This window comes from Sorex fumeus, unplaced genomic scaffold, assembly GCF_029834395.1.
Source record: "Sorex fumeus unplaced genomic scaffold, SorFum_2.1 ptg000047l, whole genome shotgun sequence".
NCBI classification, from domain to species: domain Eukaryota; kingdom Metazoa; phylum Chordata; class Mammalia; order Eulipotyphla; family Soricidae; genus Sorex; species Sorex fumeus.
Genome location: NW_026606104.1, coordinates 10,120,567 through 10,135,897, shown reverse-complemented (window position 1 = coordinate 10,135,897; position 15,331 = coordinate 10,120,567). Strand labels below are relative to the sequence as shown.

Below are 15,331 nucleotides of genomic sequence, written 5' to 3'. Positions count from 1 at the left end.
GAAGTTAAAGTCAGATGAAACTGGTGAGGGCAGCAACAAATTTGGAAGACCTTGAACTTCATGCCAGAGTCTTTATTCTGTAGGTGTTTGGGAGTCTGATTCAAACTGAGCCAGGATTCAAGTGTTGCAAAAGGTTTAAATGATGCCTATTGAGTAACTTGGAAATTTGTGGAAAGAACGAACCATGTGTATAACTGCATTCTGTACTGAGGGCTTTTTATACCCATTCTACTGACAAGGAGGCCAGAGAGTTCTTTGTCCTATTGCAGGGCAGAGAGTTTATAACAGCACCCCTGATCTCTGCCTTTTATATATCAGCAATATCTGCTCTTCTTCCCTAGCTGTGACAATTGTAGATGTTATCAAATATCTCCTACAGGGCAAGACTGCCCTGGTTGAAACCCCTTTAAGTCTTTTATCCATATATACCTGTTTTGTAGGGACTATCTAGGCAACTCTTCTAGAGACAAAGTGCAAGTAGATTCAGTTTTAAAAAAGGTGTATTGATGGGGGCTGGAGTGATAGCACAGTGGGTAGGGCATTTGCCTTGAACAAGGCCAACCCTAGGTTCGATTCCCAGCATCCCATATGGTCCCCTGAACACCGCCAGGAGTGATTCCTGAGTGCAGAGCCAGGAGTAACCCCTGAGCATTATCAGGTGTGATCCAAAAAAGCAAAAAAAAAAAAAAAAAAAACCCAAAAACAGCGCATTGGGAAGAAAAAGGAGCGATAGCACAGCAGTAGGGCATTTGCCTTGCACGCAGCCAACCCAGTAGAGCCAGGTTTGATTTTTCTGACCCTCTAGGAGAGCCCAGAAAGCTACAGAGAGTATCTAGCCCGCACGGCAAAGCCTGGCAAGCTACCAATGGCATATTCAATATGCCAAACACAGTAATAACAAGTCTCAAAAAAAGTGGAGATGTTACTGAGCCGGCTCAAGCAAATCAATAAACAACGGGAGGACAGGACAGGACAGGACAGGATCTTCAATATTAACTATAGTTACTAGGACAATCTGCTCTTCCTGATCACTTTGAAGAACTGAAAAACTGTTTGCTCCTAAAATAGCTCAGGTGGAGTGAGCCCTCTGACTGGAGAATTAAGGGACCTTGTTGCTGGCTGTCAACCAGGGGCCACATGGGACCAATGAACCCACTCAGAAAACCAGCCTAAAGAGAACTGTGGTGGATCAGTAAAATCTGGTGTGTTCCGGCACCCAGCTGAGGAAAATCAGATGTTATAGATGATTTTTACCAAGAAGAATTGCAAGATCAATTAAATAATCACAGGGGCTAGAGTGATAGTACAGTTTTTGTTTTGTTTTGTTGGCTTTTTGGGTCACACCCGGTGATGCACAGGGGTTATGTCTGGCTTTGCACTCAGGAATCACTCCTGGAAGTGCTCAGGGGACAATATGGGATGTTGGGAATCGAACCTGGGTCAGCTGCATGCAAGGCAAATGCCCTACCCGCTGTGCTATTGCTCCAGCCCCGCGATAGTACAGTTTTATTTGGGCCTACTGTGGCCCCAAAACCAAAATAATAATGGTCACGGTCATGGTCCTCCTGTTGTTCATCGATTTTCTTGAGTGGGCCCATCTCCATCGTGAGACTTGTTACTGTGTTTGGCATATCAAATACATCACAGGTAGCTTGCCAGACTTTGCCATGCGGGCGAGATACTCTCAGTAGCTTGCTGGGCTCTCCGAGAGGGGTGGAGGAATTAAACTCCGGTTAGCCATGTTGGCTGCGTGCAAGGCAAATGCCCTACCCGCTGTGCTATTGCTCCAGCCCAAAATAATAATAATGAGAATAATAATTATAGTCACAGTGAAGTAGATTCAGTGAGTGGGATGATAAGAGATGGACAGCAGAGCCTGGGACCCAGCCTGAAGGAGGCTGCCCCTGGATGTGGGTAGACAACGAGTCTGAACATGGGTGACAGCAGGAGGAATGGGGAACATGGCCACTTCTGGGGCCCAGACAGAGTGGGACAGTCTCAGACAGTCAGGCACTGAAAGCAAATACCGTTCATGGGCCTGGATGCTGATTGCACTCCTGTGCTTCTGCTCAGCAGAAACAAGAAAGGATCAGATTTCTTTGGTTCCCTTTTCCTTCTTGGTAAGAATCATATCCCCCGTCATTGTATGCCTAGTCAGGGAACATTCCAACTCACTTGTGAGTTCAGAGGCATGAAAGCCACAATCCATTCTTATTGACACCTAAGTATCTCGTATGAAGTCCTTTAAAAATAAAGAACTAGAACTTTCATGTCTTGCTCTACAGTTCTGATCAAACAGAAGACATGAAACTGGGAAAAAAAGGAGGAATCATCATAAAACAAAACAAAGCTATCAAAAGTTATTCCAATCCAAAGTCAATTGATTGCAATCAAAGTCGTCTCCAGCGATGAGTTCTGTGCACTCAGGGGAGATCAGGAGCACAAATATACACACACTACTACTGGTACTTCACTTTTCTGTAGAGCTGAAGTGACTGTTCTGTCTTCAGCTTTTACTTATTCTTCTGATGACAAATGACTCTTTTCAAAGTTTTCTTTGTCTGGGCCAGAGAGATAGTACAGTGGATTGGGACTTCCTTCCATGGGATCTAGTACCTCATATAAACCCCTGAGCCTACCAGGAGTGATTCCTGATTACAGAGTCATAAGTAAGTACTGAGCATTGCCCAGTGAAACCAACACTCCCCCATTATTTTTTCTGTATTTGATATTTCGTTAGTGTGAGCTGGTATCATAGACTTCAAATCCCCCATCAGAAACAGAAAGGTCAGATTTCAGACCCTTTAAATTTAAATTCTACATCTATAAAGAGGGGGGTTGGGCCACAATGATCAGGGATTACTCCTAGTTCTGTGTTCATCCCTGGCAGCACTAAGGGGACCATATGAGGTTCCAGGGATCAAAATGTGGTTGACCATGTGCATGACAAGAGTCTTATCCCATAATATCTCTTCATCCCTTTTATTCACATTTTAATGCATCAAATTAAATTTGATCTGATTATATCTACAAATAAGACCGAAAAACCTTAAATCAATAGAACTTTTCTCAAAACTACCCCCAGGGCTTGGAATTGTGGCTCAGTGGCAAAGCCCAGGCCTTCTATGCCTGAGACCTGGGTTCAATCCCTGGCACGACCATAAAAAGAAAGAAAAAAAACCCCAAACCCCAAACTCAGCTACCTATACTTTCTTGCACAACTCTAAAAGTCATGAAGTTGTCTCTCAAAATTTTGTTTCCAGTGCTTAAGTATAAACTCCGGATTTTTTCTGTCATTTGAGTGAAACGTGATATTCCAAGCATAGCTCTTTCTATTCTTCTTTGGGAGACCTGAATAGCGTTCTCATCCTGTTTGCGTAGGGCCCAGGTCTCTGAGGCATAAGTTAATGCAGGAAGTCGGAGTTCTGACATCCGTCGACGATCAAGAATCAGGGACGCTGTCTCATTTGCCAAGGTGTCAAAAATCAGATGGGCTGGTCACGTAATGAGATTTAAAGACGACCGCTGGACTAGAGCTGTTACTGACTGGATTCCACAGGATGTCAAAAGACCGCGTGGCCGCCCACCTACCAGATGGTCAGACTTCTTCCTCAAGATCATGAACAATCGGTTTGAGGCTCTTCATGTTCCCAGAGCGAACAGATGTCATTGGGCTACACTAGCACGCAACAGGGACAAATGGAGACGTTACTGGCACCCGCTCGAGCAAATCGACGACTAACGGGAAGTTAAGTGATTAAGTAAGTATAAAAATCATTAGAAGTTTTACAGCTGCATTATTGTACTATTGATTTATATTTATGAGACTTTGAGAGTTGTAAGTGTTCAGCATCCTTATCTGTCCGAAAATAACAGTTTCACCCTTACTCTTGAATGTCTAATAGTGCACTTCTGATTGCACTGTTGAGTAGGTAATGGACAAAGTGATTTTTGCTCCTTTTCACAGGCAGGCAAAGAGGTACTGGCTTCTTGCTTCTCATGCTTCAATGTGGAAAGCAGCTTCCTACCAAATGTGGGGGCAAGGTGGGGATGGGGTCCAGTTCTCAATCTGTGTTAATTCTCCACCTCAGATGACCTTACCCATTCTTGTCTCCCCATTGGTTAAATAGGCACATATGTGTGTGGTGTTGAAGATTTGAATCAGTATCGGCTGCATGCAAATCCCTGCACTATCTCTCTAGCCCTGCCTTTTCTTTTCATTTATTTTCTTTGTGTTTATGTGTGTGTGAAGTATAACAATTTTGGGGGGAAGTTTTGGGGGAGGAGGGTGGAGAGAGAGAGAGAGAGAGGGCATGCTCAAGAAAAAACTGGGCTTCTCCATAATGGGGAAAGAGCCCCAGTTTTGTTTTAGACCATTGAGATATATATATATATATATATATGTTTGTGCATTGTTTTCAATATTTTCCCTATCATTATAATGTGTTTGGAGAATAGTAATGTTTCTGTGTGTGCTCAATCCACCATCTTGACCTAAGCCCATATTTTTATAATGGAGTTGCAGAATATATTTGCCACATTCCAGAAAAACTAAGTCTTTTTTGATGTACCAAAGCAGGCATAAAATGCAAAGCACCAATTTTGATTTTGTTAAAGATTCTAAATTAGAGCTGAGCAATGCTACACTTGGATTGGTTCTTGCAAATTAAATAACGATTTCATTCAAGTTTATGGTCATGTAGGTTAATTAAAAATTTCTCTTTAGAAATACAGCCCCCAAGACTCTATGTAATTTAAATAGGTTCTACATTCACACAGTGAGAATGGCAGTTTCAATATTTAATTCTTGCTTCGTAAACTTTGAAGACTAAAAACACATCCTCACTAAGTTGTGAATACTCTTTATGTTGGAAGCGACTCACTAAAGGAAACTTGAAGTTGCTAGGTAACTTGGTGCCTGTGGAAAGCGTCTGATAAAATGTATTTAAATCAGATTTCCTGCAGTAGATGGGAAAATTGAAGTGGAAAATAAATTCAAATCATCTGATACTGGCTTTTCTTGCTATAATTAGAATCTCCTTTCAGTCAAGCACACATACATCTTTGCTGGGCAGTTTAGGGTGGACCTGCTATTGGTATCACATTTCCCTCTTCCCAGCATTAAACCGGACAAGCTTTATGATTTAAATTTCTTCCCATTAACTGGGGAAGATTCACTAATCATTAACCATTACATAGAGAAGGAAATATGATTACATGAGTTAAGCTTTTCTTGTCTCATCACTGGGTAAAATGCACTCCTGTGCAGTGAAAAGAACTACTTGGAGTGGGCCTTCTCTTTGATTCTTTTAGATGGTTAAAATAAAATTCAATAGTCAAAGTGAGACTGAACTGGGACTGGAGCGATAGCACAGCAGGTAGGGCATTTGCCTTGCACGCGGCCGACCTGGGTTGGATTCCCAGCATCCCATATGGTTCCCCGAGCACCGCCAAGAGTGATTCCTGAGTGCAGAGCCCCTGGCATCGCCGGGTGTGACCAAAAAAGAAAGAAAGAAAAAAAACAAAGTGAAACTGAACTGAATGGTAGTAAGTAAAATAATCTAGAACTCCTCAATATTCAATGGTTCTGACCAGGAGCTCTTAGAAATCAAAAGAAATAGTGATTGTATACAGAGGTACACATATCTAAGATATTTATAAGCATTACCCAATAATTGAATTGTTAATACCTATTTTTTGTTTTGGTTTGGTTAAACCCAGCTGTGTTCAGGGCTCACTATTGGCTCTGTACCCAGGGGTCACTCCTGATAGTGCTCAGGGGACCATATGTAGTGCAAGTGCCTTAACTCTGATACTATTTCTCTAGACTCAGACTTTCCACTACTTGAACTTATATAGGATGGAAATGAGTAGATGCTTCCAGTTATTTATCAAGATATTTTTATAAGACCAGAGAGTATTGAGGGCAAGCTGGGTGCAGAGGGGTGCTAAATATGCATAATAATACATGAGGAATTCTTCAGAAATCTTCAGAACTCCACTTCTAACCCACTACATAATTCAATTTTCTAAAAGTTGGCAAATTTTCACAAAAAATTATTCAAAAGCAATCTGGTAGTTAACTGGCAGTTCTGGAACCAAGTAACTAAGGACATCTGGGAATGCCCCCCAGAAGTGCCATTGTCTCTTGAATGACATGCAAGATAAGTGAGTGTAAACAAGGACAGCAATTCTTCATCCTTAGCATCCATGTCTTGATATTGTAATGTAAGAAAATTTTTCATGAGAATCAGAGAAGACTTGAAACTGCAGAGCCACAGCACTAGGAAGCAGAGATAAGAGAAAATGACCTGCTAAGTTGCCACAGTATGGAGCATGTTGAGTGGCCACCACTGGCTAGATCCTTCACTTGCCTTATTTCCCTTTATTATCACAACAAACCACCCCAGAAGACATGGGATTTTCCATTTTATAGACAATATCACAGAGTCTCCAGAGCCAAGTGAATGATTGACTTTCAGCAGCAGGACCACCCTATTTCAGGCCCTAGGTTGCTTCTTCAGGAGACCCAAAATCCAGGAGGAAAGGAAAAAGAGCATAAGCACTCTTACAAAAAGTGTATATTTGCTCAACTTTTTACAGAGAAATTTTGCAACAACCACCAAAATGATAAGTGTCTATATCATCAGACTGGGCACCATCACCTTCTGGGATTTCATCATGGATTTCCCAAGCACAAAATAATATATGGAAAAGACCTCATTTGTAATAGAGAGAAGTTGGAAAATTCCTACATATCTATGAATGGGATACCGTTCGACAATTACTGGTAAAACCACCCAATAGAATACCCCATGTTTATCAAACAGTACTTAATCCTTTGATTCCAGGTACTGCATATGGTCTCCTGAGCTAGGAGCAATCTCTGAGCACTGCTGAAACACTCCCTCCCTGATAAAAACAGGAGTAAGTTTATGTGGACACATAAGAAAATACTTTTACTATAATTCAATTGAAAAAAAAAACAGAAACACATCCCCTGCTCATGAATAGGAAGGATCAACATGGTCAAAATGGCAATACTCCTGAAAGCATTATCCATATTCAACGTGATCCCTATAAGGATACCCATGAAATTCTTCAAAGAAATAGATCAAGCACTCCTGAAATTCATATGGAGCAACAAACGCCCACGAATAGCTAAAGCAATTCTTGGGAAAAAGACACGGGGAGGCATTACCTTTCCCAACTTCAAACTTCAAACTTCAAACAAAGCAGTAATAATTAAAACAGCATGATACTGGAACAAAGTCAGGGCCTCAGACCAATGGAACAGCGTGGAATATCTGTACACACAACCCCAAATGTATGAACATCTAATCTTTGATAAGGGAGCAAGAAATGTGAAGTGGAACAAGGAAAGCCTCTTCAACAAATGGTGCTGTCATAACTGGACAACAACATGCAAAAAAAAATGGGCTTAGACCTCCACCTATCACCATGCACAAAAGTCAGATCAAAATGGATTAAAGATCTCAACATCAGGCCAAAATCCATAAGATACATTGAAGAAAAGGTTGGCAAAACCCTCTAGGATATTGAGGCTAATGGTATCTTCAAAGACGACACTTCACTGACCAACCAAGTGGAAATAGAGATAAACAAATGGGACAGTCTTAAATCAAGAAGCTTCTGCACCTCAAAAGATACAATAACCAGAATACAAAGACAATCTACAAGTGGGAAAGGATATTTACCCAATACCCATCTGATAAAGGGTTGATATCAAGGACATAAAAAGCACTGGTTGAACTCTACAAGAAGAAAACATCTAACCCCATCAAAAAATGGGGTGATGAAATGAAAGAAACTTTCCCAAAGAAGAAATATGAATGGCTAAAAGGCACATGAGAAAATGATCTACATCACTAATCATCAGGGAGATGCAGATCAAAACAACAATGAGATATCATCTCACACCACAGAGACTGGCCCACATCCAAAAGAACAAAAGCAACCTGTGTTGACGTGGATGTGGTGAGAAAGGGACTCTCCTTCACTGCTGGTGGGAATGCTGACTGGTTCAGCCTTTTTGGAAAACAGTGTGGACGATTCTCAAAAAAATTAGAAATTGAGCTCCCATTTGACCCAGCAATACCACTACTGGGAATATATCCCGGCAAGGGAAAAAAGTACAGTCGAAATGACATTTGCATTTCTATGTTCATTGCTGCACTATTCACAATAGCCAAAATCTGAAAAAAACCTGAGTGCCCAAGAACAGATGACTGGTTAAAGAAACTCTGGTACATCTACACAGTGGAGTCCTATGTAGCTGTTAGAAAAGATGAAGCCATGAAATTTATCTACATGTGGTACTACATGGAAATTATCATGCTAAGCGAAATGAGTCAGAAAGAGAGGGACAGACATAGAAAAATTGCATTCATCTGGGGAATATAAAGTAACAAATTGGGAGACTAACACCCAAAAATAACCGAGATAATTATCAGGAGGTTCACTCCATGGTTTGGAGGCCAGCTGCACATGCTGAGGGAGAAGGCAGCTCAGATAGAGAGGGGGGCACCAAGTAAAGGGTGTTGGGAGGACCCTCCCAGGATGAGAGATGCATGCTGAAAATAGACTATGGGAACATGATAGCCACTCAATGCCTCTTTTGCAAACCACAGCACCCAAAAGGATAAAGAGAGCAAAAGGGAATGCCCTGACACAGGGGTATGGTGGGATGGGGGAGTTGGGGGGTGGTGAGAGGGATGCTGGGAGCATTGCAGTTGGGGAATGGGCATCAGTGGAGGGATGGGTACTCAATCATTGTGTAACTGAAACACAAGCACAAAAATTTGTAAGGTCAACAACTGTACCACATGGAGTTTCACTAATAAAAAATTTTTAAAAAAACTGGCAAGTTGCACCTGGTCACATCAAAAAAAGTGAAGTCTAGAAGCCTTTACACTTGCTGTCTTCAATGGTGCACTTTCAGGGAGTAAGATGAGGGTGGTTCTTGGGAAAGTAAAAAGGGAAACTTTTTTCTTTATACTATTCTGAGCTCTCTGTTTTTTTTTCCTAATAAGCAAGTATGACTTTTATTAGAAAAAAAACCCTTGAAGAAGTCACTTTGAACTTAGAAAATAATGGAAGTTTTTTATAACACAAAAATGAAGTGGGTCAGGATCTGCTAGAGAATAAAAGGAAGGCAGATGATGATTAAGGAGCTAATGATCACCAAAGGTCATTTATGTCTTCATGCTAATTGTCAAGACAGAATCCCTAAGAACTTGAGCATTGGACAAGTGCACCTTGAAGGCAGAAGACCAAAAAGGAAACCATGATATTCTAGATGACTTGTCAAACCAATGTCCAAATACTTTGATATTCTCTCAACCTTGTTCAGTGCTTGGAACATTCAATGCAGTTTCTCTGTTCATATAATACATGAGTAGTATAAAAGAAGACTGTAGACAGCTCAGGTAGAACTTCCACCCCCACCCTCAATTTTTCTGGCTGCAACAAACCATTGTAATCCCAGGATGTGTGGGGTCATCTGTGACAGCTGCAGCCTGGACTGCATAGAAATACTCTCTCTCTAGTGTGGAGACAGATTGCATTTGCCTGGCTAATCCATCCGTACGCTGGAGAAATGAGAAAAGGCCCAAACTATCCATATGTGCTATAGATTCCAACAGGAGACGAGTCTACCAACAGGGTATTCTTTTTATTTTGCCACTCCTCTTTCTGATAATGTCAACATTTTTCTTGTTTCTGTTGTTTTCTTTTCACTGGACCTAAAAGTAGTTTCAGCTGACTAACTCTGAGAAGCTTCAGACTTTTTGCAGAAGAGTGAACATATTTGCCAAACTTTCCTTCAATTCCTTTACTCTGTGTTTGTGGAAATAGGGTTTATCTGTTTTCTTTTAACATCCCAAATACTTCATTTTCCTAGTATTTTGTTCTAACTGGATTTTCTTTGGATGTTAAAAAATCATTGTTTGTAATCTAGCTAATAATAATAATATCTAATGTTTAAGAGATCTTGTTATGAGTCAGGCACCATTTAAAATCAATTAACATAATAACCATTAGAAGAAATAGGTGCCATTATGACCTCTGTTTGGTGAGAAAATACGATTGAGGCAGTGAAGGAATGTGCCAGCACTGAACTAGGATTCAAAGCATTATCAGTCTCGCTCCAAAGCATGTTCATGTAAAGTGCTATTATCTGTTCCAGTAAAGATAAAGTTCATCTGGCATGTGGCAAGAAGACAGAAAATCTATCTCAACCAAGAGACCCTCTGCCTTCTCAGAAGTCTGGGAGCTTCTTTCTTGTTCTTGTATTCCCTTCTCTCCAGGGAATTCTCAATTCAACATCTTTAACATGGAGATATGCTTGGCCCAGAATCCTCAGCTTCCCCATCCTCCATGCCTTAAGCATCAGTCTCTTTCCTGTCCACTGGAACCATATTGATTTCTTCTTTGTTACCAATATTTGCCTTTGTTGGTAGTACCAAAAAAAGTGGTACATTGAAAAATAGCATGTCACCTAATTCTCTGAAATATTTGTTAGTAGGTTCTTATAGTCATGGCCACCACCTTCTGGGCTTCAAAGCTGTATCAGACACCTTTTGTTCTTACCTCACTTCCTCTCAGCATACCTTTTATTTCCAGCTTTTGCTGCAGTATCCAGATCTCCCCAGATTCAATCAGACGAGGATAGTGGCTTAGCTGTGAATCTACTATACTCTCTAGACTGGGCATATACTGACTACATGCCTGTAAGCACTGATACCCTCTGTGTCTATCTTTGCTAATAAGGACAAGCACTAGTTGGTAGAGCTGCCCTGCCCCACCTCTTAAGCAGACAGACAGTTCTGAGACTGTCTGAATGGTTCATGGAGTTAAGCAGCTTGAAATGTCATTGTCTACCTTTTTTCCCTTTATGGGAGTTTGTGAAAGAGACTTCTGGATACCTGTGAGGAAAGCCATAAGCAGCAAGACTGATGGAGTCTCTTGTTTTGGTCTACGAAATCCACCACAGGGACATGACAGAGCATCAGAAACTAAGTAGACAGGACATGACTTGTCTGTTGTGTTTCATGCTTTTATTTTTGAAATGAGTTTGTGAATGACTGGAGCGATAGCACAGCGGGTAGGGCATCTGCCTTGCACGCAGCCAACATGGCCGACCCGAGTTCGGTTCCTCCACCCCTCTCGCAGAGCCCGGCAAGCTACCGAGAGTATTCGATATGCCAGACACAGTAACAACAAAGTCTCCAATGGAGACGTTACTGGGCCCGCTCGAGCAAATCGATGATCAACGGGAGGGCCTTTACTTACTTACTTGTGAATGACATGGCCACGGTGATGGGGTTTAGACTACCTGCAGATATAGCATAATCGATTCTCTTTCACCATAGCTTATAGATCCTGCATGGCTGAATATCTGTCCCACAATAGTGCAACTGGCACAGGTAAGGCAACGTTCTGAAGAAGACTGGTCAGTCACTTTAGTAACAAGATAATCACATCAAACTCAAACCCACAACTAAATCTGACACTTATTTTGCATATGATTTTTGCCTTTTTTGACCTCATTGCCATTGCCAATACCACTAGCCGAGTACTTACAGAATGTGTTCTTTACTGATATGAGATTCCATTCAATATAGCCTAGACTAAGAAATCCACTTGGTGATGAGGTGTGTGTGTGTGTGTGTGTTTGTGTGTGTGTAAGAAAGAGAGACAGAGAGACAGAGAGAGTTCATACATTCATGTGTGTTTGTGTGTGTGAGACAGAGTGCACACATGCATGTGTGTATGTATGTGTGTATAACAATAGAGCTATGACCATGACAGTGATCGTCCAACACTGTACTTCCTTACTCAAAAGACAGCCTGGTAGAATAACAGAGTGACTATGAAAGTCTTTTATGCTGCAACCTTAGGAATGACAACCTACAGAATAGACTGCATCCTCCAGCAGGCAGTATGTCACAGAAACAACATGTTCTCAAAATGCTTCATAGACTGGTGCAGAAATGCAAGGGTAGAAAGAAATTCAGTCCTTTTGACCATCATTCTCAGTGACACATTTGTAAAAATTTCAAATTAATTTACTCAAATTGCTCTGAGGAATGGATGTTGCTGCCACAGAGTGGAGGAAGCAAGAGTAGACAGGAGTTGATATAGGGGCCAAAGACTCAAGGGAACATCTCTTGCTGAAAACTCATTGCCCTGTAATACTATCAACGGGAACCACAGCAACCTCAGTCCATGGGGTAAAAATAATAACTTAGATCCCTTGATGATACAGGTCTGAGTCACCTTACCTGGAAAGCAATTCAGACCAGTTGAGGTATTGGTAAAGGGTGAGGGAAATCAAGAATAAGTGGTAGAAGATGAAGATGACCAATGTCAAATATAGTCTTGGGACCAGCAGAAGTGAAGACAGGCACTTATTGCATAACTATCTCATTAAAAGGCTTAAAAGCTCTGTGATGAGGATAAAATAAGAGATAGCAGGGTAGATTGACTACTTCTACTTGTATTTGGGGGAGGTTATTTATTTATTTATTTGAACACCGTCTTTTTAGGCCTGAGTATAGTTTTGATCTTTCTCATAGGGCTCTTTTCCTTGGGTCTTGCTGCTTCTTCATCACTGCACACCTTTTTCTTCTTAGCCACACTGCTCTGCTTCTGAGGCGCTGACCTTTTGGTGTGTTTGACAGGGGATTCTTCTAGGACTAAATGGATGTCTTCCTCCTCCTCCTCCTTCTCCTCCTCCTCCTCCTCCTCTTCCTCATCCTCAGTTGCCTTCTCTTTCTTCGATGCCTTCTCTTCCTCCGTGGCTTCTTCTTCCTCTGTTGCCTCCTCTTCCTCCTCCTGCTCCTCCTCCTGCTCCTCCTCCTGCTCCTCCTCCTCCTCCTCCTCCTCCTCCTCCCAGGATACATCTAAAGTGTCATAACATTCCATGGCACTGAGGAACACGGGTCCAGAGCCAGCCCACAGCTGAAAGGTGACTGGAGGAGAAAGAAACATCTCAGGCACGATAACCGTGGGCAGCACCGAGGGCTGAAGAGAGGCCACGGTGACCGGCTTGGCCTTATTGTCCTCTTTGTTCCTGGATACCACAATATCCACAAGGTTCATCTCCTCTACTACCTCCACTAACCAGCCGCTGCCAAAGTCCAGGACGATTTCCGGACCCGCGCTGCCACTCTGGCTGAGACTCATGCACAAATGAAGCCCCACAGAACAAGATAAGCGGAACTCTGAGACCTTGGACTCCAGGCTCAATGGACCCAGGGACAGAGATTCTCTGCATGCTCCCACGAACCACAGGTGACGAAGGGAATAAAATCAGGAGCCCCACCCTACCCTGCCCTGTCTGCTTCCACCAACCACCAGAGACCCAGGGATTGGATTGCGCACAGAAGACCCACCCAAGTGGCCGCGTGACACATTATAGGACACTAAATACCCATCTTCCAGAATTACCGTATCATATTTGATAGGGTTCAAATATGGTAACACCTACAAGGGCAATTAGAGGTCGCCCCAAAAGCCTCTATGCCTCTCGGAAAGCCTGGCAAGCTACCGAGAGTATTCCGCACGCACAGCAGAGCCTTGCAAGCTATCTGTTGTGTATTCGATATTCCAAAACGAGTAATTACAATGGGTCTCATTCCCCTGACCCTGAAGGTGTCACCAATATGGCAGCATTGAGAAGGATGAGAAAGGAGAGGCCGATAAAATCTCAATGCTGAACTAGGCTGCCACAACGAAGGAAGACAAAAATGATCGTCTGTACTTTCAATGCACGTATGCTAGCATCAGATGCATCCATGGAGGACCTGATGGTACAAGCACGAAAGATCAAGTACGACATCATTGGTCTGACCGAGACAAGAAGGCACCAATCTCATCATGCTGTTTTCGACACTGGAGAAGAATTGTTCCTTGGAACATGTGATAAGAGGTGTCGGAGGCATCATTGTCCTTGTCAACACAAACTTGGCCATGAGCATTGATTCATTTGAATGCCTAACAACCTGAATTGGACGTTTACATTTGAATAGATGTGGCTCACTGCTGGCAGTTTCTGTCTTCATTGTCTATGCACCAACATCCAATTATGATGAAGGAGAAATTGAGAAGTTCTACATGGAGCTGGAGAAGTTCTATAAAGAAGACCACACCTTCTACAAGATCATTGTGGGTGATTTTAGTGCCAAGATAGGACTGAGAAGATCAGCCGAAGAACTTCACATCGGGACCCATGGCCTAGAATGGAACGAACAGGGTGAGAGACTGTCTGAGTTCATTATGTCGACCAAAACCATCCATGGTAACTCACAGTTCCAGAAGGCCGAATCTGAACGTTGGACATGGGAGTCTCCCGGTGGACGATTCCACAACGAAATAGACCAGATCATATTCAATCGACGGTTTTGCCTGACCGATGTCGCTGTTGTCCCAAAATTCCAAACGGGATCAGACCACCGTCTCCTTCATGAAAAATTCTACTTCACAGAGCAGGGAAAAAGGGTTGCAAAGTTTAAAAAGAGAACTCCCAGAACGACCACCAACTGGGAGCTCTTTGGCACTATTGCGGCAACATGGGAAGATGCCATTGTTGACAACATTGATGAGGAATACGATTGACTGGTTCAGCACCTCCATGATTGTGCGAGGAATGCCAAGAGAGAGATAGCCACAAAAAAACGCCTGTCTTCGAAAACTCTTGAGCTTATTCGCCAACATGGTTTGGCGCATGCCTCAGGCAATCACAAGCGAACGTCTGAGCTCACAAAGCAGTGCAGAGATGTGGTCAAGGAAGACCTCAAAGAGAGAAGAGCAGAAGTGCTGGTAGATGCAGCAGAAGCCGGGGAAAGTATTCGTAACGCCTGCCTGTCCTTCGCCAACTACAAGACCAAGATGACTGCCCTCCGACGTCCTGATGGATCTATCACATCTTCCAGAAGGGCAATGGAGAAGATTATCCATGACTTCTACTCAAATCTCTTCTATAGCCATGTCCACCTGCCGACATACCAAATTCCACAGGATGGATATGTCGTTCCCAATGTTCTTCTTTCCGAAATCTGACACGCCATTTCGGCAGTAAAGAAACGAACAACACTGGGCCCAGACAAGGTCAGACCTGAATACCTGAAGAACCTGCCATCAGTACTCATCAATACGCTGGTTCAGCTCTTCACACGCTACCTGTCTGAATGCAAGGTTCCATCCCAATGGAAAACCAGCAGGACTGTACTACTGTACAAGAAGGGAGACATTCATGACACTGGCAACTATCGCCCGATCTGCCTATTGTCTGTCATCCACAAGTTGT

The 15,331-nt window shown here is 42.6% G+C and overlaps 1 protein-coding gene across 1 annotated transcript; it reads right to left on the bottom strand.

Moving 5' to 3' along the window:
- Positions 1–12,546: 12,546 nt before the first annotated feature.
- LOC130031488 (nucleoplasmin-2-like) lies at positions 12,547–13,125 on the bottom strand. Its single transcript, XM_056122835.1, has 2 exons — positions 12,898–13,125; positions 12,547–12,783 (listed from the first exon to the last, which is right to left on the bottom strand). Exons 1-2 carry the CDS (start codon positions 13,123–13,125, stop codon positions 12,547–12,549), a joined length of 465 nt encoding a protein of 154 aa, XP_055978810.1.
- Between the last annotated feature and the right edge of the window lie 2,206 nt (positions 13,126–15,331).